This window comes from Rhamphochromis longiceps, linkage group LG13 (assembly GCF_057381845.1).
Source record: "Rhamphochromis longiceps isolate RC_006_pf linkage group LG13, R_longiceps_female_GT1.1, whole genome shotgun sequence".
Classification (NCBI taxonomy): Eukaryota; Metazoa; Chordata; class Actinopteri; order Cichliformes; family Cichlidae; genus Rhamphochromis; species Rhamphochromis longiceps.
In genome coordinates, this window is record NC_140569.1 from 22478000 (window position 1) to 22504295 (window position 26296).

Below are 26296 nucleotides of genomic sequence, written 5' to 3' on the forward strand. Positions count from 1 at the left end.
TTGCTCTCACGTGACTAATTTCCTAAAACAATACGAGTAAAATATGTGGTTATGCTAAATAAGACGCAATTTTTTTATTATTGAAATACACTTATTTATAGATTTAACGCCATATTTAAAAAAATAAATGACTCCTATTTTTTATATTTAGTAGGCTTTGTTGCCCACGAAGGCGCACGCTTTATGCGTCATCACTAAAGACCTTTCGTGTCTGCCCCTCGTGTCATAACATGTCGCCTTTCAACTGAGCAGTGTGGCAATGACAGCCCAGTTCTAGCTGAATTAAACGTGTGAGTCGGGTATTACTTCGCTGCAGCCATGCCTCGGTACGAGCTGGCCCTGATCCTGAAACAGATGCAGCGGCCGGAGACGGCGGCAGCTCTGCGAAGGACGGTGGAGACGTTAATGGAGCGGGGCGCCTTGGTGAGAGACCTGGAGAACTTGGGAGAAAGACAGCTGCCCTACAGAATGACCAAACACAACCAGAGGCACAGCCGAGGGACTTACTTTCTGGTGGATTTCTACGCAGCTCCCAGCATGCTCGCTGGCGTACTGGATCACCTGCACCGTGATGTGGACGTTGTGAGGCCCACTGTGCTGAAGAAAGACGCCCAGGTCCCCAACAGTAACTGCTGCGGACCCCAGAAGTGATTAAATGTAAGGCTTAATGAATGGCGGAGGTGTTTAAAATCACTGGTGCTCAGAGTGAAACAAAGTGCTGTTTTATCACCACAGCTGTCTGTTACATGCGTGTATTTTTGGGCTGTAGTAAAATATGAAATACTCTGCTTTATCAGCCACTTAACTCCATTAGAGAAATGGCAATCAGAAGCACAGTTGAGTAGTTACAGTAGTGAAAACTTATCAGCGGTTTATTGAAGAAAATCGCTTACACACACACACACACACACAGTGGATGAGAACAAACCTCATGCATGTAATAAAGTGTTTTAGCACTGATGATTAATTCGACCTTTAAATAGCCCAGACAGAAAGGAATACCGCTGTTTATTTGCGGGGGAAAGTCACTTCTGTGATCCTGGATATCAGGGAACAAGCAACCGAATACAACCTCTAGTAACTGATTTAAAGCATTTTAAACACATAAGAAAAGAAAAAAAAACAGACAATGTGTCTGTGAAGGTTCTCAGTCATCCGTCTGGACTTCTTTAAGTTTTCTTGAAGATGTTTCGCCCTTCATCTGAGAAGCTTCTTCAGTTCTAAGTGCAATTGGTGGAGAGTCTTGGATTTTAAGCCCTATGGGAGTGTCCCCAAGAGTGTCATGGACCCCCTAATGATCCTCTACCTAATCGCATGAGCCAAGGTGTGAAAACGGGTGTAGGTAACAATCAGCCAAGGCTTCACCCTATCATGTGATTTTCTGAGGTCAAAAGGCCCAGGATGTGAGTGGGCTTTAAGGCGTCTGGAAAGGGATCTCAAAACTGGATGGCAGATAGTTGGTGTTGTAAGCCATGGGCTCTGTTCAAAGAGGGTCGTTCACAGTGGACATTAGGGGATCCATGTCACTCTTAGGGGGACACTCCCATAGGACTTAAATATGGGACTTTCCACCATTTGACATTAGAAGTGAAAAAGCTTCTTGAATGAGAGGTGAAACGTTTTCAAGCAACTTTAAGAAGTCCAGACGCTGTTCTATCCAAGCTCCTTAGACTACGATAACCTGGATGACTGAGAACCTTCACAGACATACCAACCTCAAAACTGGATTATAGATGGCAGACAGTTAGTTTTGTAAGCCCTGCTCATGTTCACAGTGGACATAGATGGCTTCTTTCACTCCTCTTTCAAACCATCTGTCTTCTCTGTCCAAAGCATTCCTCGCTGCACTGTACAGCATACACCACGTTGTTAAGTTTCTGTTTGGTAGTTTTGTCTTTGAGATGAACCAGTTTTTGTCTGAGTGCGTGGCTGGGTCTGAAGTGCACTGGGATCTCGTGCTTGGAGAAGACTCCTGAGTTTCTCTGATAAACCTGCTACATAAGGGATGACAGTATTGTTCCGTTTGTCCCTCTGATTCTCCCTAGTTGGTGTCTGACCTTCTTTTCTGTGCATCATTGCTGCACAGGGACAATAATTAGAAAAAACAAACTCCCCCATGTGGTTACAACAGATGGTTAAGTCCATTTGGTTGTAAACTCTGTACCTAAACCAGCTCCACCCTCAGCCTCCTCGCTTGCTCATACCAGAAAGGAATATGATATAGTGTGATAATGTATTAAAACAAATTAACCAAATTCATTAAACCAGTTGTTTGCTTTATAGCTTTAGTGACTGCAAACTAACTTATTGTGAAAATGAGGCAGGGGTGTAAAAATGTGAATGAATATTACAAAAGTATTTCAGTTGTGTGTTTGTGGACATGACCATCACACATGAAGTAGCCAAACACAAAGATAATCCTCTAAATAAATGATCAGTTCATTAGTCACCATCCCTGTAATATGTGAGTGTATTACTTTACTACAAGTTCATACATTTGGTTCATATAAGATTAGTTTGCACAAACACAGTGTCTGTATTTATTTCGTTTGCTTGCTGATTTGTAAGGGAGGATCATTTTGCATGTCTGCAACAACAGCAGATCCACATGAGATCCTCCAGACAAACATAGATGTGTATTAAGCTCTAATAAGAGGTCCTACCCTGAGTTTGTACTGTCCTCCTCATCTACCCCCTACACCTACAGACACAGCCCTGTCATCTCTCGCCTTGCCTGCAGGTGTCATTGTTGAAGCAATTTAATCAGGATTTAAATGATTGATTCTTTCCACAAAACTATTAAAGTAAAAATATTGAGCTCCCTCGTGCCTCTTGAAAACAGATAAGCACCCCCCCCTTCTCCTCCCTCCATTTGTTTGTCTGAAATGGATTTAACTAGACGTGTACGCATACACAATGATATTATAATAGCTTCACTACATATATTCCAACAGAAATATGTGTGATAGGACAATAATGCCTGATAATTACAGTTGACTGATAAATCTTTCAGCCTCTACTAATAAGTGTCTGTATTCTTTCGCCATGAAGTGATTAATTAAACTATTAGTTAAAATGCTATAATCAACAGGAACTGGGAGTAGGGGATTTTACTGTTAAGTCTGAACTGACCTTTTAATACAGTCGTTGTGGTGCTCTAATATAACCACAATACTATACATCAGTATTTGTGTTGATCGACGGTGGTGGTTGCTAGGGCTGTGCGATATGACCAAAATCTCATATCCCGATATAAGAATTCTATCGTCCGATAACGATATAAATCACAAAAATGTAACATTTTCTGTAAATTCTGTGAATCTCGGGCAGCTCGACTTGCGTGAAGTGTTTCCAGCTGCGCGTCCTTTACCCGGAGTCGAGTGTTTTAACAGATGCATGAAACGATACATTTTTAGAGAGAAGTTGTAACAGCCGCTGTTTTCTTAGTATTTATTACACGGCGTGCTGCGGGGAAAAGCCTGTTCTAACGTTTGAGTCCAAGGTTTATTTTTTTAGCACCTGGCGGCTCTTTTTTAATTCTCATCCGTAAACAATTTGCTCTTTCACGTGATTCGGTTTATTTTGAAAAGTCTCAACAGGATCTTGAGCTTTATTGTGAAAGGTTTATGTGGAACATAAACAAGCGGACACGCGAAGGTGTTACTGTCGCTGTTGCTAGCGACAACGCATAAAAACAGGCGCTTGTCCGTCAGTAGTGTGGTTATATTAAATATAAGAGAAAGAGAGAACTTTAAGAAATTAATATAGCCACTACAGTGACCATCATAACCATGAAAAAATATTGCCGTAAACAGTTTATTTTGCGACACCACGAAACAAACGATAGCGTAAAATGAAGATGTTTTTATATCGTCATCTGATATATATCGTTATATCGAACAGCCCTAGTGGTTGCTTATCAGAGGCCGGTGTTGTTTTATTTCAGAGTGCTTTTGTTTAAACTGTAGAGAACAAAAGACACTATTGTTTGGGTTCTCTGATACATTTAGGAAGAAATAAGTACACTTCCTGTGCTGATTAGCTCTTAGTTGTCATTAAAGGTGAGCACTTCCCTTCAGTTAACAAAGGTGAAAAATTGCTCCTGTCACAACACGTTAATATTGACTAGGGCTGTAACTCGGATAATTCCATTAAAAAACTTCCCCAGGAGAAATTATTTTCTCCGATGTTTCATTTAATCCATGTAAGAAGAGCTGTTTCTCCCACATTTGTGATTTAAAAACAGACCTGCATTAGAAACATATCTAGGATCACATGTGTGAATAAAAAGAATGGCAATTAAAAATATCTTTTTAAATAAGACAGAAAAGCCACGGGGCGGAGCTGTTGCAGAGATGGTGCAATCAGGTGGCGTGAACGAAAACATGTTTCGAACGTTCAAAATAGCAGTGCTTGTTCGTGTAATCACCACAAAGGCCTTTACTGGGAAAAACTGTCCTTCATCAAAACCATTGATCAACAAGTGCAAACAGGAAGAAAAGTGAACTTTCTAGCTGCTCCCACCCACCGCAGTTTGCTTAACACAGCAACACATCTACAATAAAGCTATAGAAATTACAATAAAATTATATTTATGCAACCGAACTTTTAACTTAGTCTCATACAATGTTTAAATAAGACAGCCTAATGGAGGTTGACTACAGCCATCCTTTCTGTCACACTGATGCCAACAGTAAGCAGGGGTGAGTCTAAAGGGGGGGGATGGGGTGTACTACACCCTATTTATTTCAAGTCTTATTTCAAGTCTACTAATTACATTCTATTAATGTTTTAAAATATAAAGCAGTCTTATTGGGCCAATAAAACTTGAACCACTTACCCAGTGCTGTTCGACTGGCCCCTGAATTATTCTAACATTAGTAATTAACATTAATTATTTACGTCCACGCTATCAGAACTTCTGTGTTATGCCGCAGGAAACGTCGCATCAAATAACAGGCCAAACCTCAGTTCAGAGAATCCCGATTAGCTCGCTTTTCTTCATTGCAGCCATCACATGCTTTTTTACAGACACACACTCACTGCTACACTACCACACTTAAACACACACACCAAATCTACCTCATCCAGGAGACGCAATACTGTCAGAACACCTTCCAAGAAGATACATAAGTGGATAAGTGAAAGAAAATGGTTGGATAGATGGACGAATTACTGCATTTGTTAATATTGTTTTGATTTTAACATTGTTAAAAGAAGTTTAAAATCTGACTTTAATGTGGCACGCAAATACACTTAAAAAGGTTTGGTTCTTTTGACAAATATTGCATGCTGCTCAACTGTCAAAAGACTTGCCTTTTTTCTCTTCTGAATATTTCTGATAGCTCAAGACTAAAGTATTTCTTAGTATTTCTCAATGAAATACTACTGATGTTAAACGAACTGACTTGTTGATTGAGAAACGGACAGTAAAACAGAAATCTCATGGAAAAAAACCTTCACCGCAGGCTCACATGAGTGAACTTTAACTGCACTAACAGAAGCCACAGAAATAGAAATCTATACAAGATCACATGAAACTTAAAGAATTCCATGAGCAGCTTTTATTGATCAGTGACAATATTTCTGAACACGTCTACACGCAGTAGACAAACAAAGTCAGTCATCGATATTAGTATGCTCAGTATTCTCTCACTGCACATTTTTAAGTGTGTTATCTCAGGTTCATGCTGACTCTGCTGTAACGTTTAGCCCTACATAATGTTTGTTCTGTCTTTCGCAGGTTCCAACAGATCACATGCAGAAGATGACTCATGTGACACTTCCTTCTTTCACCTATTTCATTAGCTGCATGCATCGACTTGGATGTAATGTCATATGTGATAATAAAATACTTTTTTCTATCCATTTTGCACTTTTCCTTTTTTGTCAAGCATTTGAGACACTGCTTCACATGATGGTTAGTCATGTGATGGAAGTTTCAGTTCTTTTATTGTAGGTGTGGTTTATGCAGGGTTTTTTTAAGCCATTAAAACTTGATCAACTGTCTCTGGGGAAAAAGCCGCTTGTTGTTGCTTCAGTTTTCTCTCTGGACTTTCTTGGTTCTTTGAGCAGTATTTGTTGCCTAAATCTCAATTAAAGTATAAGTACACAATCATGGTATTTATTTTGTGTAAGACAACATTGAATTAACCAGGTTACTAACAAAAGAGCCAGCCAACTTAACTGATGTCTTTATGTATATACAGTGGATGCAAAAGTTTGGGAAACCTTCTTAATGGTCATTATTTTCCTGTATAAATCGTTGGTTGTTGCAATAAAAGAAAATGTCAGTTAAATATATCATATAAGAGACACACAGTGATATTTGAGAAGTGAAATGAAGTTTATTGGACTTACAGAGAGTGTGCAATAATTGTTTAAACAAAATCAGGCAGGTACATAAATTTGGGAACCACAAAAAAAAGAAATGAAATCAATATTTAGTAGATCCGCCTTTTGCAGAAATTACAACCTCTAAACGCTTCCTGTAGGTTCCAATGAGAGTCTGGGTTGTGGTAGAAGGTATTTTGAACCATTCCTCTTTACAAAACATTGCTAGTTAATTCAGGTCCGATGGCTTTCGAACATGGACAGCTCTTTTTAACTCACACCACAGATTTTCAATAATATTCAGGTCTGGGGACTGAAATGGCCATTCTAGAACATTGTACTTGTTCCTCTGCATGAATGCCTTAGTAGATTTTGAGAAGTGTTTCGGGTCGTCTTGTTGAAAGATCCAGCCCCGGCGCAGCTTCAGCTTTGTCACTGATTCCTGGACATTGGTCTCCAGAATCTGCTGATACTGAGTGGAATCCATGCGTCTCTCAACTTTGACAAGATTCCCAGTTTCTGCACTGGCCACACAGCCCCACAGCATGATGGAACCACCACCGTATTTTACTGTAGGTAGCAGGTGTTTTACTTTGAATGCTGAGTTCTTTTTCCTCCATGCATAACGCCCCTTGTTATGCCCAAATAACTCAATTTTACTTTCATCAGTCCACAGCACCTTATTCCAGAATGAAGCTGGCTTGTTCAAATTTGCTTTAGCATACCTCAAGCGGCTCTGTTTGTGCTGTGGGCAGAGAAAAGGCTTCCTCTGCATCACACTAGCATACAGAATCTTCTTGTGTAAAGTACGCCGAATCGTTAAATGATGCACAGTGACTCCATCTGCTGCAAGATGCTGTTGTAGGTCTTTGGTGCTGGTCTGTGGGTTGACTGACTGTTCTCACCATTCGTTGCTTCTGTCTATCCGAGATTTTTCTTGGTCTGCCACTTCGAGCCTTAACTTGAACTGAGCCTGTGGTCTTCCATTTTCTCAATATGTTCCAAACTGTTGAAACAGACAGCTTAAATCTCTGAGACAGCTTTCTGTATCCTTACCCTGAACCATGATGGTGAACAAGCTTTGTCTTCAGGTCATTTGAGAGTTGTTTTGAGACCCCCATGTTGTTACTCTTCAGAGAAAATTAAAAGAGGAGGGAAACTTAAAATTGACCTCCTTAAATACTCGTTCTCATTATTGGATTCACCTGTGTATTTAGGTCAGGGGTCACTGAGCTTACCAAGCCAATTTGAGTTCCAATGATTAGTTCTAAAGGTTTTGGAATCAATAAAATGACAACAGTGCCCAAATTTATGCACCTGCCTGATTTTGTTTAAACAATTATTGCACACTTTCTATAAATCCAATAAACGTCATTTCACTAATAAGATATCACTGTGTGTGTCTCCTATATGATATATTTAACTGACATTTTTATTGTAACAACCAACGATTTATACAGCAAAATAATGACTATTAACAAGGTTGCCCAAACTTTTGCATCCAACTGTATAATATAAATATAATAAACAAAAAAGTAATAGCACATAATTATAGACTGTAAGATGCTAGCAGGCTGGGCATACATGGAACACCATAACCATTGTATACAGGAACATCTGTGGCGAGTATGGCGTGGAAGTGCTGAGGTCAAGATGGGACACACCCACTAGGGTGGTTGAGAATGACCAAGCCAAGATGCTGTGGGACTTCCAGATACAAACTGGTGATGGCTAACCAACCAGACATTGTAGTGTTAGACAAGCAGAAGAAGATGGCTACAGTGATAGATGTAGTTTTACCTAATGACAGCATCGGAGTGCTCGGTGCAGTGACACGCAAGCTAGGCGAGTGGCTCCAGCAGATTCCAGGAACAACATCCAAGATCTCCGTCCAGAAGAGCGCAAGACCCTCAAGCTCCCAGACCTTTGCTAGAGGACCAAAGCTTGAACGATAGGCCCGCCCATAGGGGTAAGAGGGGAATTTATATGTAGAATTTAAATGCATACATTTTGATTACTCGATATTCTGTCCACATTTCAACAATCAAAACTAAATGTATTTATTTGATTAACTTTCAACTTCAAATTCTTTATTAACTAAAAATTGTTGACTACTTTCTTGGCCCACCACGGAGCCCTCACTGTAGAAACTATGCATTTCCCCTAGATATCTGTACAAATATTACAACTACTTAAAAATCTGTTTAGTCAAAAGTTCTGGTTGCTCACAAGTGTGTTTGAATTAAAAACAACAACAAAACAAAACAACCCCCCAATCGGCGTTTCGAGGTACTATGACGGTAGGCTGAGAGTCACATGTTTCGATCAGCTGACCGTGAACCATAAAGGCATCAACACCCTCGCGCTCTGCATTGCAGTGCTCGCCCTTCTCCAGTCAATCCTCCCCGACAACCAACACAAACACAGGGCTCGGAAAACAGCGCAGTCATGCTGCTCCTAACTCTTCTTTTGGTGTCCTCAGGTAGTATTAACAGAAGTAGACAAATAATGTGTGTGTGTGTGCGCGCGTTTTTTTAACACTATAGGTGACCTGATTTCGACAGATTTTGGTTGTGTAACTATGTGCGTTTTAACATCAATAGGCGGAAGCGTATACCGGGAATTATTTTTTTATTTATTTGTTAATAAAGTAACCTGGGATTTTGTTTTCAGTATATAATATATAAATAATATTCTACAAGTTTTATAGACATATTTAAAGCGATGTCAAGTGAATCTTTAACCGCGTGACTTTGAAGTTTATTGTTTTACCGTTGGCCTTAGCTGTGCTAACTCAAGCTTTTCAGCTAATGCTAACTAGCTATTTCAGCTAACTAACGTTGCTACATCAGTTACCTAAAAATAGCGTTTACGTGTATAAATATGGTAGAACACTACAATAGAAAACCGATCAGTCAGTTAACTGTTGTAGACCCCTGTTTAGCCCAGGCTATGTACAGTATCTGGTGCTTTGTTGACTACTGGTAATGTTGAAGGGGAAGTTTACGTTTGATCTACTAAAGCAACACTTTCGTTTCACCCACACCGAAATGTTGAATTTGAAACTTTCTTTTCAGTCTTTGTTTCTTTTAGGGGATTTTGGAACGGGACCTATACTTGTGCTTCACTTTGAGTCGTGTTCATGGGTTTATCCTTATATTGTGATAAAACTGTGTCACCAATACCAACCGTTTATTTCTGCAATGAAACCAAATGTGCCATTTGGACTATGGACTATCATGACAGAAGCCTGGTTTCCTTACTGACCATTGGCAGGGCTGTTTTATTCACACACAGACTTCTTTGCTTTAGTTACTGCTTAGTTTCACCTGAATTTCTGGGTGAAACCTAACTTCAGTGTTTTACATCCACATTCCTGCATTGGCATTCCTACTCCCGCATGTTTTGGGCTTAGTCATATTGTTTAACATGTGTCGTGTACTTTCTGCTGATAGTTGGTGGTTTGGATCACAAAAACAGTGTAGCCTGTCTCATTAAACAGGTTTATACCACAGGTTACATGCTGATATTGCAAAATCCAATCTGAATCCTGCTTAAAGCCTGTTGTGCTTTACTGGGTCATGTGATCGTGATTACTCACCTCAAGTGTTTTTCTGTTGTTTTCTTTCTTTCTTTCTTTTCTTGACTTTATAGAAACCCAAATGTAGGCTTTTAGGTCACACAGAATTTGTTGACTTACTGTAAAACTTTTTCTTGCCATAAAATGCAGAACAGGCAGTTTCTATTGTTGTCTGCGTCAGAACAGCTTGTCATTTTGTATAAAAAGCATGTGACCCTGCATACACTGTAGCTGGTGATTGAAGGTTTGCTGGTTCAGCCTGTCCTTCGTTGCTCATTCTTGGCCGTTATCACTCAAGTCTGCTCACTGGCCTTGAAATCCAATAATCAGTGAGTGTAAGCTTACTTTTAGTTTGTCACAATTTTTCAAATGTAGGTTTTGTGACATGCAGATAGTTTGGATCTTCATTTCAAAACCATTAATGGGCAAAACAGGAAACACTGCATGCAAAACATGCCTTCCTGCATCACTTTTTCACTTCAGCAAACATGAAGAACAGTAAAGGCTTCTTTTTTGCATTGAGCTATACACACAACCCCTCACCCACCTCCCCGATTCCTACTTCTGCAATTGTGATGCATGAGTGAGCAATTAAATTCCCCTGATGTGGTCATGCCAGAGATAGACATGCTAATAGGGTTTTAGCCCCCCCCCCCCCCATTAATGGTCATAAACCTTAGCAAAGTATAGCTGGGTACCCACAATCCTCAGTGATTTGTAAATTATCTTGGTTTTAAGTGAGCCTCATTAGTATGGAGAGACAAGGGTGCTGAAACACAGACAAAACATAGAGAAACACGACAACAAAAAACCCCTCACTGCTTTCTGAAAAACCTCTTAGAACTCAGCCGACATGGTTAACAGCTGACCTTTTGTCAGTCATCTTTACAGAGTTGTTTAAAATTCAACCTGCAGGGCAGTGTCTTATTGAAATCATACTTTCAGTTGAGGAAGTTGGCCTTGAATTTCCTTTCTGTGGTATGAAGTCCTGCTTGATAAAGTCATACTTTGTATTTTTGGTCTAATCGAGCTAGTTTAGCCTATTTTAAAACTTTAAACATAGTTGAAGTATAACCTAAAAGAAGAAAATGACAACCCTGAAAAACAAATGTATTGGTTTCCATTGCTGTCATATAAAGCAGTGGTGAACTTGCCGAGGAATATGATTTTGTTATGAGATTGCTTTTTGATCTCTCTGTAACTGCTGCTTTAGATTTCTGCAGTGAATCTCTGTAAAGGTTTAAGATGTAACCTATGTAAGTGGTGTCTGACACTGTTGCCTGTCAGAGGTTGTCCTAGTTTTATATTTGGTGTCATGGCTGACACCAAATATAATATATATTTATATTATAATATATTTCTTTTTTTTTTTTTTTTTTTTTTTGCCCCAGAGTCCCCACTCTTTATTGTAGTCCTATTTTTATCCTTTCACCACAGAGGCAAATATATTTGTCCCTCAAGTTCTTCCACTTCTTTGTACATTCCCTCACGTCCATTCTGATAGCTAAAGTTATCTCCGTCCAGGAATTTGCTTACATTCGTGAGCACTCATGTTGCTACTATCATCAGTATTCCTTGGTTTGAGGTGATGATTTAACACAAAAGTATAAATTGTCTGTCAAAGCATGACTCTTTGTCCTCTTCACAGCGGTGGCAACTCCTCTGCTGGGCACTGAGCAGTGTGCTCGTGGCCCCCCCTACTGGTGTAACAATGTGAAAACTGCATCTCTGTGTGGAGCTGTGACTCACTGCCAGCAGAATGTGTGGAACAAGCCCCAGATGGTGAGTGACCTGTGTATATATATTTTTTAATTCCCCAAATGGCAAATTGTTCTGTTCTGCTTTCTCCTACATTGAAATGTGTAGTTAGGCAAACATGAATTTATTTTTTTTGTATTGGGATCTTTGGTTTACTTAAAACATTTTTAGCAGCTTTTTATTTACACACTCAATACTCTGGTTTCAGAAATCTGTGCCATGTGAGCTGTGTAAAGAGGTTCTGACTGTGGTTGGGCAAGTACTGAAGGAGAATGCCACTGAGGTAAGGCCAAAAGATCCACAACTTGGGTTTTTTTTTGTTTTGTTTTGTTTTTTTTAAATAAGAGTTTCCTGCAACCACACTAAGATTTAAACATTGGTATTTGCATATTTCTGTGACTGCAGGCTGAGGTCCTAGGGTACCTGGAGAAGGCCTGCCAACTCATCCCTGATCAAGATTTGAGTAAAGAGTGCAAAGAGAGGGTGGATGACTACTTCCCCATTCTCATGGGAATCATCGAGGGAGAACTGGTGAGCTTCTTGAATCTGTTTGTGCAAGCTTTCACTTTAAATATAGGCGGCCATCCGGGCTTTTAGCATTTGGACAAAAAAAACATTCATTATTGAGTTTGCCTTAGAGTTATACTGTCATAAGGTTTACATTTTGAACCATATTGAATGCTTTCAAATATAACCCATAGATTCTTTTAAACATCGTTTGCTTTGTCTGTGCATTTATCATTCTGCTCTTATTAGGACTGTAAGTAAATACCCCATCTGTTAGTTCTTTCTTTCTAAAGGGAAACACAAGTGGTTGTGTGACCAGAGTGCACCCAGCTTAAAAAGGGCTATTGATGGGGAAATGAGTTTTAACTCAAAATGGGAACAGAGTAGTCATTGTGCAATACTAAACCCATGACTAGGAGCATTTAGTATAGTTGTCTTAACGCACACCTGCTACAGCATTCTTGGGGGGGGGGGAGAGAAAGGAGAATCCATTTAGTATTTACTAAACCAGTTTGTTCGCACAGGAAATGCAGGCTTTTTTTTTTTATTTATTTATTTATTTATTTTTTTATTTTTTATTTTTTAAGCACAGTCGAATTAAAGGATTTCACTTCTCTTTAGGCTAATGTGTGTGGAAGCAAAGTGTTTTGGTCAAAGGGAGTTTAAAATGGGGAAGGTATTGAAAGTAATATGAAGTTGTGTTTATTAGGATGATCCTGGCGTGGTGTGCGGAGCCATGGGACTCTGTCAGTCACAGCAGGCAGCCCTGGCTAAGGTTCAGGCCCAGCAGCAGCTCTTGTCCAATGAAATACCTCAAGTTGACCTTTCCCAGCAAGTGTCTCCCTTCCTCTTCAATGTGCCCGGGCTCCTTTATCCTCTGGAGAACCACAAAGAGGAGGCTTCCAAACAAGAGTCTCCAAAGCAGGTAAGCTTGAAATGTCCTCAACAACAGGGTGGCTGTAGCTCAGGTGGCAGAGCAGGTCAGCCACTAATCATAAGGTCGGTGGTTCGATCCCAGGCTGCATCCTGGCTGCATGTCAAATATCCTTGGGCAAGATACTAACCCCATGTTTGCCTACTGGTGGTGGTCAGAGGGCCTGGTGGCGCCTGTGTCCGGCAGCCTCGCCTCTGTCAGTGCGCCCCAGGGCAGCTGTGGCTACAATGTAGCTTGCCATCGCCAGTGTGTGAATGGGTGAATGACTGAATGTAGTGTAAAGCGCTTTGGGGTCCTATGGACTAGAAAAGCGCTATACAAATGCAGGCCATTTACCTGCTGTTAAGTGTACTCTTTATTTGGCACTGAAACTTGCCTGTCTTCTTTGTAGGAAAGTGATACGGTGTGCGAGGACTGCATCAAACTGCTGACTGATGCTCAGGCAGAGGCCAAAGCCAATTCTTCATTTATCGACTCTCTCATTGAGAATATTGAGAAGCAGTGTGATATGCTGGGGCCAGGCTTGGCTGACCAGGTAAATATCCCATGTGTGGGTTTCTTCACCACACCCAGGAGGGAGAAAAACAAAGCTTTTCTAATACCTATACTTCTGTCTTTGCAGTGTAAGCAATATGTTAGCCAGTATGGAACCCTGGTTGTTCAGCAGCTCATGTCTATGGTGAGTCTTCTGGTTCCTTTTGATGATGTGCTTTAACCTTCTGTTTGACTTTTTGAAGCTACAATGTGGCTTTAATAGTTATTTCATTGTAGTACTTAAGCTTAGAAGCAAATGCAGCAATACATTTTTGTAGAACAGCACCACCTGGCCTGCTGACTTAAACTTGGTCATGTTTGCTTGTTCTCCTTTCAAATTTTATCTTCTTACTTTGTTTGTTTTCGCCTGTGTTCCTTTGTTACTTTTCTCCTCTCCATTCATGTCTTTTTGCTCTGTTTTCTCCTACTCTGGGTTTTGTATGCTGCTCCCCAGGAACAGGTAGGTCATTCTGTGTTCAGCCTGTAGCCTTTTAACCCTTAGCTCTTGAGACGCGTGCGAATGATGGTCTAATTATACTTTTTTTTGAACACTGGGCTTGTTTGGTTAATGACCTGACACTTTGGTGCCTGTTTGAACACTATGGAGTAGGGCCACAGTCAGAGCATGCACTTTACTTGGTTCTTGTGATATGTGCCTAGGTTATGTTAGTTTAAAGAATCAAGTCAGCTATGAGGTGCACCGGTCTTTCCTGGTTCTTCATGCTGCACCTGAAATGACAGTTTGTGCCACCATGAGTGTGTGTGTGTTGCAGTGTGTGTGCTGGTAAAACAAAGATGTAGTAGGTGTATGTGCATAAAAACTCCTGCATATTGCATGGGTGGCAATGTGGAATTTTTATGCTATAAGCATGAAATTTTACTTTAAATTACTTACCAAAACAAAAACTTTGGCTTTTAATCCTGAGTAATTGTGTTGCTTCCTTCCTCAGCAACCCAGAGAAATCTGTGCCTTTGCTGGCTTTTGTGCTGGAACGAAGAAATCCATTCCCATGATGACACTTCAGGCCGCTAAGACTGTGCCCGCCGCCAAGCTTTTCCCTGCCACTAAGGTAGACTCTGCTGCAGAAACGTCTGGCAAGGTATAGTATGTTGGATAGTGTACAGTGGTTAATCGTGATTTTTGTATTTGATATTTATTTTAGTTAAAAAAAAAAAAAAGATAATTAAAGACTGGTCGTATAGCAGTATATTGCACATGCTAATGAGCCATACCCTGTGTCCAGCCCATGGTCCGTGTCCGTGATTCCCCAACCTGTACCATCTGCGAGTATGTGATGAAACAGTTGGAGAGCATGGTGCAGCAACATTCTACAGAGGTGGGCTGTGTAACACTTAATATGTCCAGTATGATCATAAAAATAAGCTACAAACTGCTGCCAACATAATACTGGTGTGGTTTGCTCTGCTGACCAACTAACCTGTCTGTCCTGTGCAGGAGGAGATTATTCACGCTGTGGAGCAAGTGTGCTCAATCCTGCCCTCCTCTTTGAGTTCCCAGTGCAAGGATCTGATTGAGACATATGGTCAGGCTATCATTGATCTGCTTGTGCAGGAGGCTGATCCCAAAACTGTCTGCACAGTGCTGGGACTTTGCAATGGTCAAGGACGTGCATATGTTGGTAAGTTCTTAGTCTTCAGAGCACGCTCTATGCAGATGTACATTGTGCTTTAGCTAGCTGGAGCCTATCCTAGCTACCCTAAGGCAAGAGGCATCGCTGGACAGATTGCCAGGCTGTTGCAGGGCTAAACATTTAAGCATTTAAATACATGGATGGATAATCACTCCTAAAACTGTTTCACAGTTGCACTTGACAAGCCCCGCTTTAAGGTCGGAGGCTACTGTGAGGTGTGTAAAGCTGCAGTCAGTTACATCGACGGCATCCTGGAGAAGAATGCAACAGAGGCTGAGATTGAGGAAGCTGTGAGAAAAGTATGCAACTTTCTGCCTGACTCTTACAAGACTGAGGTGAGTAGATGTGCTAATTAATCTTGTGGAACTCTTTTACCTGTCCTCATGTGACACCCTTACATTTTAACTGTGGTTTGTCAACAGTGTGACCAGTTGGTCCAACAGTATGAGCCAATTCTTGTCCAGCTGCTGCTCGAGATGCTTGACCCAGACTTTGTGTGCATGGTAAAAGGATTACTTATTTCAAAATGATAATAAAGTTAACTGGTAGTATGTTTCACTGGACTTTAAATGATTAAATGCTGAAATAGGAATGTTTTTAACTCCAAAAACCATACAGCTTACATCGAATGCTGAAATGTATACATTTTTGGTCATTAGCAGTAAATGAGATTGTTATGGCTTAAACTGCATACCTGCAGCTTAGTTTTTAACGTCTGAGGTTTTTTTTGCGTGTGTTCTAGAAATTGGGAGCTTGCCCTGGTGCTGCACACAGACTGCTGGGGACAGAGCGGTGCAGCTGGGGACCTTCATTCTGGTGCAAGAACATGGAGACCGCACAACAGTGCAATGTGAGTAGTTTGAACATATTTTTGGGTATCTTATTAACCATTTGGTGTCAAAATGCCACTGGAACTGATTGTAAACTGTTTAAGCTCAACCTTACTCTAATACGTCTCTACAACCACTTGTTTTTGTCTTTCAGGCCGTGGCTCATTGCCAACGCCATGTGTGGGTATAGAGGACGACCCATACAAACTGACCTGTAGGGAATTAAACAGAAATACTCTAGTGCTGCATCCCACTGTTCATTTTTGTGTTTAAATTAACTTTGATATTTTAAATGATGTTATGGTGGAAAGGGACTAGTGTTTTCTTCTTTTCCCCCTCCAACAAAGTATTGGATTATTGGGCAGGGGGGAGTAATTACATGTATAGTGGCACACAATTGCTTCACTGTCTGCTTTTCAAAATTGGCATCGTTTGAGTTGCACTTGGTTTTTCTTTTACTGGGAGAGGTGAAAATAAGAACACAATTTTCACATTTGCTTTCTTCTCTATGGTAGTACTCTTTGCAAATACAAATGATTCAGTTCATTAGTTGATCTGTAAATCTGCAGTAATAAATTTCTCTGAAACATATTTTGTAGAGATTTGTTTTTATGAGCTAACACTGGAGGTTAATCAGTGTAATTTGAGTTCACTCTTTAACTGTTTGTAAATCTGTGTGCTTCTAATGCACTAAACTTCTCAGAATTAAATGTCTGCTTGAAACGCTGAGGTAATTGTTACAGTGCAAACTTTTTAACAAATAAAGCGATTCCCAATCTATTGTTTGGTTTTTTCCTTGTATTGTGACTGGAATTTCCCTCAAACTTACTATGGTGAAAGGACTGGTTCTTGTATAGCGCTTTTCTACTCAGCCTTAGCACCCAAATCTTCACACAGCATTCCTCATTTATACAAGTCCTTTACTTTTAATGCTTTCTAATGTTCACACTCCAGTGGATCCACCCATCAAAGTGACATTTAGTATCTTGCCCAAGGAAATTTGGCATGCAGACTGGAGCAGCTACGGATGAAAACACCAACCTTCTGATTATTAGATGGTGTTGTGTGGACTGAACCTGTAAAAAGATGCTCACACATTTAATTGCTGAGATATCTTTAAGAGTCCAATTTCAGTCTGTTTTTCTACATGATAAAAAAATAGTATTTTAGTAGGAAAATGTGTAAAACGTCATAGCAATACAAATAAAGTCCAATATACACACCATCCAGTGGGTGTTTGAGTCTTTGCTGGGCCTATTCTTTGCTGCTGCACTCGATCAGCTCTGCTCTAAAGCTTTGTGTGCTGTCTGCTGCAACCTGAAGAAAATGCTAGAGACTCAGATTAAAGAAGCTGCGAGGAAAGTATGGAACTGTCTCTGACAAGACAATGGTGTACTTGTATTAAAAACTAATGATCCTCACACAAAACCTCTTCCAGAGTTTTATTTGTTGTCCATCAATACAGCCAGTAGTAATGTAGTACAGCAAAACGCATTGAGAAGTAAGGCAAACCACAGCATGTAGATTTGTTTTTTAAACTGTTCATCAAGATGTGTCGAGGTTCATAGCAGGTAGACAGGATCAAGCCACATGTTCGAAATCCTTTAACCAAGTATTTTCACCCAAAGCCTTATTTAAAAAAAAAAAAAAAAAGTAAATATAATTTTTACAATTTACCGAGTACTCCAAAATTGTCATCTGATTTTTAAAAATTTTAAAATCTGTTTCTTATAGACAGCAGTGATTACAAATCACTTCATAAATGTAAACATATTAATGCGAGGTATAAAGAAATTAAGGCATGTTGGTCAAGTGAAAAGCTTATTGGCAACTCCCCCTGAGCAGATACCTGACTTTACTGGTGCATGCTGCAGTTCTGATTCACCTGAACATGACCAGGTTACTGTGTACCAGCCTGATCAGATATAGTGTATGATGAGCACAGACAATGCAGATCCAACAGCCAGTCCCAGAGCGAGAAAGAAAGACATGATCACTCCTGTGGCCTCTGCCAGCTCTCGATGTACCACCTTTGGGCCGTAGATCATTGGCAGTGTGCCTAAGTAGCCATTAGAGAGACCCAGCAGGCAGTTAAAGAGCACCGGATACGCATCATGATTGAACACTACTGTAAGGAGGTGATCCCTTGGCTGGTAGTTACAGAGCATGAGGAGTGGTACCATAACGGAGCGACACAGCACCAGCACAGGCAGGACTTTACTTGTGGGACCAGGGACCTGCAGCCAGGCTGTGGCCATCCTGCCACATAAATCTGCTACGTTGTACAGGAGGAAACAGCTAAGAGGCACAAAGTAAGTGGTTGTCCAGGGGCTGCCACTATCCTTGTTAACAGACTGTATTCCTGAGGATACAGCAGGGAATACCATGATGGAGACAGAAAAGACATAGAAGACACTCAGTCCGAGCAGCCAAATCATCTTAAGGATGGGTCGCAAAGGTGGGGTTTTGTTTCCAGCACCTTCATCCTCGCTCATCCCACCTGGACTACTGCATGCCATGTAGTGTCTAAAGAATAAAAATGGTGAATTGGAACAGGTTCATTATTATTATTGATTTATAGATGCTTCATCATTAAATACATTTATTTCACATGCATTTAATGCATTAACTAAATATACAATATGCAGAAAATGACTGGCACAGGTTAATTTAGAACCCATTCCAGATCTTAATTTATTATAATGGTTTTGAGGGGTTTTTAAACCCACCCTGTGTATGACACGAACACTGGTTCAGGTGAAATCACAAATAATGATATAAACTACACAAGAGCACATTTGTACATTCAAAATACAGATGTGGTTGGTGGTGTATTTAACCACATGGAAACCAGAACTACTGACCTTGAATATGCCAGCCTGGGCAACAGCAAATATGTGATGATGCAAAGCAGAATGAAGACATCCGCCGTGAGGAAATAGACCAGAGCGCTGTTTGTCACATCTTTAGCTATGGCTAGGTCCGCTATTGAGGCTAAAGCACTCAGTGTACCTCCCATAGCCTGACCTGAAGCAGAAAAGGAGCTTGGTTTAAGTATTGTGCAGTAGATAAAAGTCTTGCATTGTTGCCTCTTTAAATTGATTGTTTGTTTTCTTTTTAAATGTTATAAGCTTTATTAGAAAGCAGGCTGAAAGGAAATGAGAAAGAGAGGCAGTGATCCAGCATCCCAAATTCTTAATTCAGTGTGTTATATAATAAAAAGGGACTCAAAAATTGGGGCCATCTTTACTATAAGGGTTCTGGGAGACTTCAACAGAGCCAACATGAAGAAGGTTCTCCCCAAATACTATCAGCACATCTCCTTCCCCACAAGAGGTGATCAAACATTGGACCATTGTTACACTCCATTCAAAGAGTGCTACAAACCCCTTCCCCGCCCAGCTTTTGGTAAGGCAGACCATTGTTCCATTCTGCTGCTGCCTGCATACAGACAAAGACTGAAACAGGAAAAAACAGCTTCCAGGGTTATTTACAAATGGGACAGTGAGGCTGAGGAGGTCCTGCAGGACTGCTTTGAGACAACTGACTGGCAGATATTTGTGGATGCAGCTGATGGCAACATCAATGAACTCACAGACTCGGTCATTGGATATATTGGAAAGTGCATGGATGATACCATCACAAAAACCACTGTCTGCATATATCCAAATCAGAAACCCTGGGTAAATAAAAACGTTCGCGCCAAGCTAAAAGTGCAGACCTCTGCCTTTAACTCCGGGGATGCTGATGCATATAAAGCAGCCATGTACGACCTCCGAAAGTCCATAAAAAAGGCCAGAAAGGACTACAGGAACAAAAATGGAGTCCAGCTACCACAGCTTTGACACCAGGCGACTGTGGAATGGACTGCGCTGCATCACTGACTACAAGAAGGACAACACAGGCAGTGTTCAGCCCACTGCATCTCTCGCAGACGAGCTTAACAACTTCTATGCTCGTTTTGACGCAGACAACAGAGAGCAGATCCTCTACCCTCAGGAGGACAGTGAGGCAGCAACTTTAACTCTGAAAACAGAAGCTGTGAGATGGACCTTTAAAAAGGTCAATCCTCACAAAGCTCCAGGACTGGACAGCATCCCAGGCCGGCTACTCAGAGTGTGTGCAGACGAGCTGGCAGAGGTGTTCACCAACATCTTCAACCTCTCCCTGAGGCAGTCAGTGGTCCCCACGTCCCTCAAAGCATCCACCATCATTCCCGTTCCCAAAAAATCAGTGGTCTCCTGTCTGAATGACTACCGTCCTGTTGCACTGACATTCGTCATCATGAAGTGCCTGGAGCGGCTGGTCAAAGGTCACATCTGCTCCTCCCTCCCTGACACACTGGACCCTCTTCAGTTTGCCTATTGGACAAACAGAGCCACAGAGGATGCCATCGCCCTGGCAACGCACACCACCCTCACTCACCTGGAAAAAGGGAATACATATGCAAGGATGCTCTTCATTGACTACAGCTTGGCATTTAACACCATCATCCCCTCAAAACTTGCCACGAAGCTCGTCGACCTTGGGCTGGGAACACCAACCTGCAGATGGATTCTAAACTTCCTCACAAACAGGCCCCAGGTGGTGAGAGTTGGTAAGCACACCTCCTCATCACTCATCCTGAACACAGGTACGCCACAGGGTTGTGTGCTTAGCCCCCTCCTATATTCCCTGTTCACACACGGCTGTGTTGCTAAACATGAGTCCAACATCATCATCAAGTTTGCGGATGACACAACCATCGTAGGCCTCATCACAGACAACGACGAGACGGCCTATAGAGAGGAGGTGTCTGGAAAATAACCTGACTCTCAACATCAGCAAAACTAGATAAATGATAGTGGACTACCGGAAACGGCCAGTCAGGTAACACCAGCCCATCCACATCAACGGTGTCAAGGTCGAAAGGGTCAGCAGCTTCAAATTCCTTGGAGTCAACATCACCGAGGACTTCTCCTGGACCCTTCACACAGACACTGCTGTCAGGAAAGCTCGCCAGCGGCTTTACTTCCTGAGGAGGCTGAGGAAGTTTGGCATGAATCACCTCAAATTTCTACAGGTGTGCAATCAAGAGCTTGCTGACGAGCTGCATCACAGTTTGGTACGGAAGCTGCTCTGCCAGCAGCCGTAAATCAGTACAGAGGGTGGTGAAGGCAGCAGAGCACATCACTGGCACGAGGCTTCCTGCCATTCAGGACATTTATCTCCAGCGATGCCTCCGTCAAGCACACAACATCATCAAGGACCACAGCCACCCAGCACATCAGCTGTTCTCCTTGTTACCATCTGGCAGACGTTACAGGAGTCTGTCGGCTCGGACTACAAGACTTAAAAACAGTTTTTACCACCAAGCCATACGACATCTCAACCACAACACTTAAACACACACAACACAGTCCACAGGACGCACTCAGAAGCTACCCTGCAGCTTCACAAGTACTCTGTTTAATCTGCACTGGTCACGCCACTTTATTGTCATTGATATTTATATTTAAAAAGTGCAATACTGTAATTTTCTGCTGCTCATTCCTGTTCAATATCCCATCTGCCCTCCCGTCATATTTCTTTTCAAGATTCTTATTTAATCACTAGTATACATTAATTTATATTTATAGATACATATGTATTTAGTCATCTTTCCTCTTTTACCACATCTCTCTAATATTTTGCTCTTTCTATTTATTTTATTTTATTATATTTTCTTCTACTGTACCATGCTGCTGAGTGACTGCTGCTCGTCAAACACATTTCATTGCAATGTTGACCCTGTGCTAACTTGCATATGACAAATAAAACTGAAAACTGAAACTATACTCGTACAATGTGACGTAAGAAGTTACTACATACAGTGAAATCATCTTCATGAAGCAGCACATAATCAGGATTTGAAAACATGAGAAAATATTTGTGAGCATGCACTTTAATAAAAGACACCAGTGTCAACAAAAGACATCTCTAACTTGACTTGAATAAGATCTCTACCTGATATGAGGGCCTGAGAGATCCTCATGGGAAAGTGGCCACTGATCCCGAAAATGCTACCATAGAAGATGTTGGAGGCTCCGCTGACTACGGCCACACTGACCAGAGTGACGACTAAGAATCCCATCCTGTAGTTTGACGTGTCCACCTTCACCAGCGCTGTGGTCACCGCGAACACAAACAGGATCACAAACAGTGATGATAGGATTCGGATTCTTGAAGACACCCTATCCACACAAACACATACTGGGATTAGGCAGAAAGATCTTTGAGCTCTGTTAACATAATTGGGTTTACAAAAATAAACATGGATGTCAAATCAGCTTTTACATTTTCCTTCATACAGCGCTCTAACAGCCCAATCTTTTAGCTCTTTGGGGCATATATGACACTTATATGTTTCAGATCAACAAAATTTTAATATTAGTCCAAAGATAATCAAAGAAGATCCATAATACAGTTTGTAAATGATTATTATATTAATTAAAGGAAAATAACATAAACAAAAAAAACAAACTTAATTGCTAGTGTGCTTCGGATCAATGTCCTGCTACATAACTCAAGTGAGCCTGAGCTTCAGGACTGAACTAGTTACCGGACATTTTCCAGTTACAGGTGGAGAGAAAAATTCATGGTCTCAACAATTACAACAAACTGTCCAGGTCCTAAAGCAACCAGAGACCATCACACTACACTGTTTGACTGTTGATATGTTGTTATTTTCATGAAATGCTGTGTTAGTTTAATGTCAGATGTAGCGGGACTGAAACCTTCCAAAAAGTTCAACTTTTGTCTAGTTAGTTCACAAAAGATTTCAAGATGTTTTTTGGCAAAATGTGAGACGGGCCTTCGTGTTGTTTTTGGCCAGCAGTGGTTTCCTCCTTGGTCAAGAGATGCATCGCCCTGAGAAACTGTGTAGGGGTTGAAATGAAATGAGAATGTAAAAACTAATATTGATGATCTGAAACATGTAAATGTGATGAATATGCCAAAAACAAAAAACAAAAAACAAAAAAAAAAAAACTACCAAAAACCCCCAAGAAATCAGGAAGGGAAAAATGCTTTTCCACAGGACTGTAACTGTTTTCAAGTTCATGAGCAGGAGAAACCATCAGAGTTGGAAGTAAACAACAAAGACAACAAGGGAGAAAGGCAACTTCACTTGACCAGATTTCACCCCAAATTTGAGGTTCTCTCAAAAAGGCCCCATTCATCAGAACCCATCCACAAGGCTACCATGGTAAAACCCTCTGGTCAAGTGACCCATCTCCCTGAGAAATGTGTGTAGAGGCTGAAAGTGATGCAAAAGTCACATGTATCCTCATTTGACCATTCACAATGGATTTACTTTTTTCTTTTTTTTTCCTTTTGTTGTGTTGTTTAAACATGTGATAAACTATTACGCACACACGCAGTCTGGCCTAATGTGACACAGCTAGCCTTTAATTATCCACCCCAATAATAAACACAGCTGAACAAAAATCCAGAGAGAGGGTGAAGAGACACACTAGATCAAATGTTCCAACATAAATTAGATCACCGCTGCCCTGTCCTTTAAGAACCTAGACAGGACAAATGTGACATTGTACCGTCCAATCATCCAGTAACCGAACAGCAAGGCTGAACTGTGAAAGACAGAAAACTCTCAGAGAGGACTGACGTGTGTGTGTGTGTGTGTGTGTGTGTGTGTGTGTGTGTGTGTGTGTGTGGGGAGCTAACCTGTTAACAAAAACGTAGTTGAGGATCAGACAAAACACAGAGGGCACAGTGGAGGCTATGGACAGATAACTTTCAAAGTAATCCTGTGAACAGAGAGATAAAAGAAAACATTTTTAATCAGTATTCACTTGAATAAAAGCAGAGAGTTATGGATGCATGTGGCATCTGACACACAAAAGAAAAAGGAAGTGAAAGGGGAGGGTGAAACGAATAAATAAATCTGTAATAGCCATTTCCTCCAAGTATAAGCAAGTGTTTATCTTGCAAAATCAAAAATTAATCAAGACTTAATGGCAGTTTGCTTTATGTTTTTCTTACACATTAATGCATACAAGTGTCACCATGAGTGAGAACAAATGAACAAATTCCACAATGCCTGGGAGCAGGCTGCAATGGTATTCAATCAGATGCAAAAAGACAGCAAGTCATATGATCTCAGACGGGGTTGCAACAGCTTCATGTCACAAGCATGCAGAATTGCCCAGATGTGTTTCTTCCTGTGAAAAACATGCATATCACGCTTTGTTAAGCACTCACACTGAGGTCTGAATGCTGCTCCTCGTTGCCGCTGTGATGAGTGTCGTTGCTAAGTTTATAGAGCCAGTAGTGTTTAGCTGTTATGAAAAAGTTCCAAGGCAGCAGGGATCCAATGCCCATCAGAAAGAAAATGATGTACACCAAATAGTACGAGTCCTCTGGACTATAGCGCACAGCCAAAGGTGGTGGGGAATTTTGGGGGAGAAGAGACGCAGAGAGGCTATGGTCTTCGCTCTCTTCGTCTTCCTCATCAGATTCATCATGGTTACCAAGTGCATTAGGAAGATATGATGAGTTAAGACTGGGGTGCACAGGCCCTGTACCGTCCATTTCCACAGACTGCGTGCCGGACACTCACAAAGCGAAGGTTGCAAAAGTGAAGAGCACCAATGCAGGAAGTTTTAAACAGAAAGCTGTGGAGGAGGAGAAGAAGAAAAATATGAGAACAAAACAAATTCACTGAGGAACTGACATTATATTGTTATTATAACGCTTACTTTTCTTAGAACTTGTCCACAGATGGGAAAAGTCAACCACATTTGCTCGGAGCCCATAGTCTGGAGAGGTCACTGACGCTGACAGAAATTCCGGTGAATCAGCCACCTGACATGATCAATTTCATTCAGTCTTGCATCTTCCACATCTGTTTCTTTATAACATGTAAGAAATAAAAAATATATAAGTATCCTGTGTTTGTCACCACAGTATGGTCAGTAAACATTCACAGTAAATAGACAATCGTGACCTGCTGTGGACTGTCAAAGGAGACCAATGCCATTTCTTAATGGGCCACTGCAACTACGGATTTGAACCCACAACTAAATGCTCCATCAGAAGGAAAAGTCAGCATTTATGTCAATTATCATATTAGGGCATGTTCTTGTTGAACCATAATACTGGCTTTCGGCAATTTTATAAAGCGTCTCTACTCTTTTTTAAAAGTAAAGTATCACATGAAAGACGCTAAAAATAAGCGGCAAGTGATGCAAGCAGGACCGCTCATGAGACCAGAACAGAAGCTGCCTGAAGTGTTTGAACACCGCAGGCAGGAACAGACAAACGAAACAAAGCAGGTTCAAACTAGCACGGCTTTATCACGTCAAAAAGCGGGTCATTAAAGGCGACTGACGTGAAGCACACAGCTGACTTTGCATCTTAAAATCGTGATGTGCTGATGAGGAACAAATATTCACGTGATGCTTACCCACGAAAAAGCAACAGTAAGTAAAAACAGACTAAAGAGCCGCTTCTTTTAACAAAGTATCCTGCTAGCAGCAGTTTTTGCGACTCCCGGTGTTCATTGTAAAATTATTCAGCTCGTTTGTTGGCACTCTTCATTTTAAGGGTCGTTAATGGCGAAAAGCTGTCTTTTATTCGTTAACACCTACACGTGACCTAACAATAGATGCCAGCTAAGTGCAAAAAGAAACGTGAGCAACCTTCTCGACCCATACAAACTGTAGCTCAAGTAAAAAATATTTTAAATGTACCTTTCTCTGTGGACTCCTTCGCTGTTGCTTCTGCCTTTCCTTGGCGCTTAATGGACCGCCTCAAAAACTCTGGTCAGCTGACCAGGGCTGACAACAACAACAACATCATTTCCGGTAAAAAAAAAAATCTTCAAAGTTAAAGCCGTAAATATTTAAAACAATCACTAGCTGATTCAAACCATATTATTTTACAAAGTGGCAAAATAAAATATCGCCGAGTTACGCTTATGTGTATAAAACTCGGAGGCATTTCAAAATATGTTTGAAAAGGATTTCCTGCGCAGACCGACTGTGTGGGGTGATGGAGCACCTCTTCAACCTGAGGCTGAGGCTGGGGAGAGTCCCACATCTCTGGAAAACCTCCTGTGTTGTACCAGTGCCAAAGACTTCACGCCCCAAGGACCTCAGACAGACCACGTGACTTTCGCGCCTTGCTT

The 26296-nt window shown here is 41.1% G+C and overlaps 3 protein-coding genes across 4 annotated transcripts; 2 read left to right on the top strand and 1 right to left on the bottom strand.

Annotated features, from left to right (window-relative positions):
• Nucleotides 1-192: 192 nt before the first annotated feature.
• On the top strand, nucleotides 193-5868 carry mrps6 (mitochondrial ribosomal protein S6). Its single transcript, XM_085428510.1, has 2 exons — nucleotides 193-657; nucleotides 5744-5868. The coding sequence occupies exon 1, from the start codon at nucleotides 319-321 to the stop codon at nucleotides 649-651; it is 333 nt and encodes a 110-aa protein (XP_085284636.1). The 5' UTR covers nucleotides 193-318; the 3' UTR covers nucleotides 652-657; nucleotides 5744-5868.
• Nucleotides 5869-8676: 2808 nt separating this feature from the next.
• Nucleotides 8677-16909, top strand: psap (prosaposin). Its single transcript, XM_085428499.1, has 14 exons — nucleotides 8677-8815; nucleotides 11562-11695; nucleotides 11880-11954; nucleotides 12077-12202; nucleotides 12888-13103; nucleotides 13504-13647; nucleotides 13735-13791; nucleotides 14597-14746; nucleotides 14891-14983; nucleotides 15103-15286; nucleotides 15470-15633; nucleotides 15721-15801; nucleotides 16041-16148; nucleotides 16283-16909. Exons 1-14 carry the CDS (start codon nucleotides 8782-8784, stop codon nucleotides 16316-16318), a joined length of 1602 nt encoding a protein of 533 aa, XP_085284625.1. The 5' UTR covers nucleotides 8677-8781; the 3' UTR covers nucleotides 16319-16909.
• A 569-nt stretch (nucleotides 16910-17478) lies between these two features.
• On the bottom strand, nucleotides 17479-25949 carry slc29a3 (solute carrier family 29 member 3). Of its 2 annotated transcripts, none has more exons than XM_085428500.1 (7): nucleotides 25860-25949; nucleotides 24867-25018; nucleotides 24370-24782; nucleotides 23833-23915; nucleotides 22114-22340; nucleotides 18993-19155; nucleotides 17479-18654 (listed from the first exon to the last, which is right to left on the bottom strand). In XM_085428500.1, the coding sequence occupies exons 3-7, from the start codon at nucleotides 24697-24699 to the stop codon at nucleotides 18048-18050; spliced, it is 1410 nt and encodes a 469-aa protein (XP_085284626.1). In that variant the 5' UTR covers nucleotides 24700-24782; nucleotides 24867-25018; nucleotides 25860-25949; the 3' UTR covers nucleotides 17479-18047. The 2 variants fall into 2 exon arrangements, with proteins under 2 accessions (XP_085284626.1, XP_085284627.1); XM_085428501.1 differs by having other exon boundaries at nucleotides 24867-24972; nucleotides 25860-25933.
• Nucleotides 25950-26296: the final 347 nt, after the last annotated feature.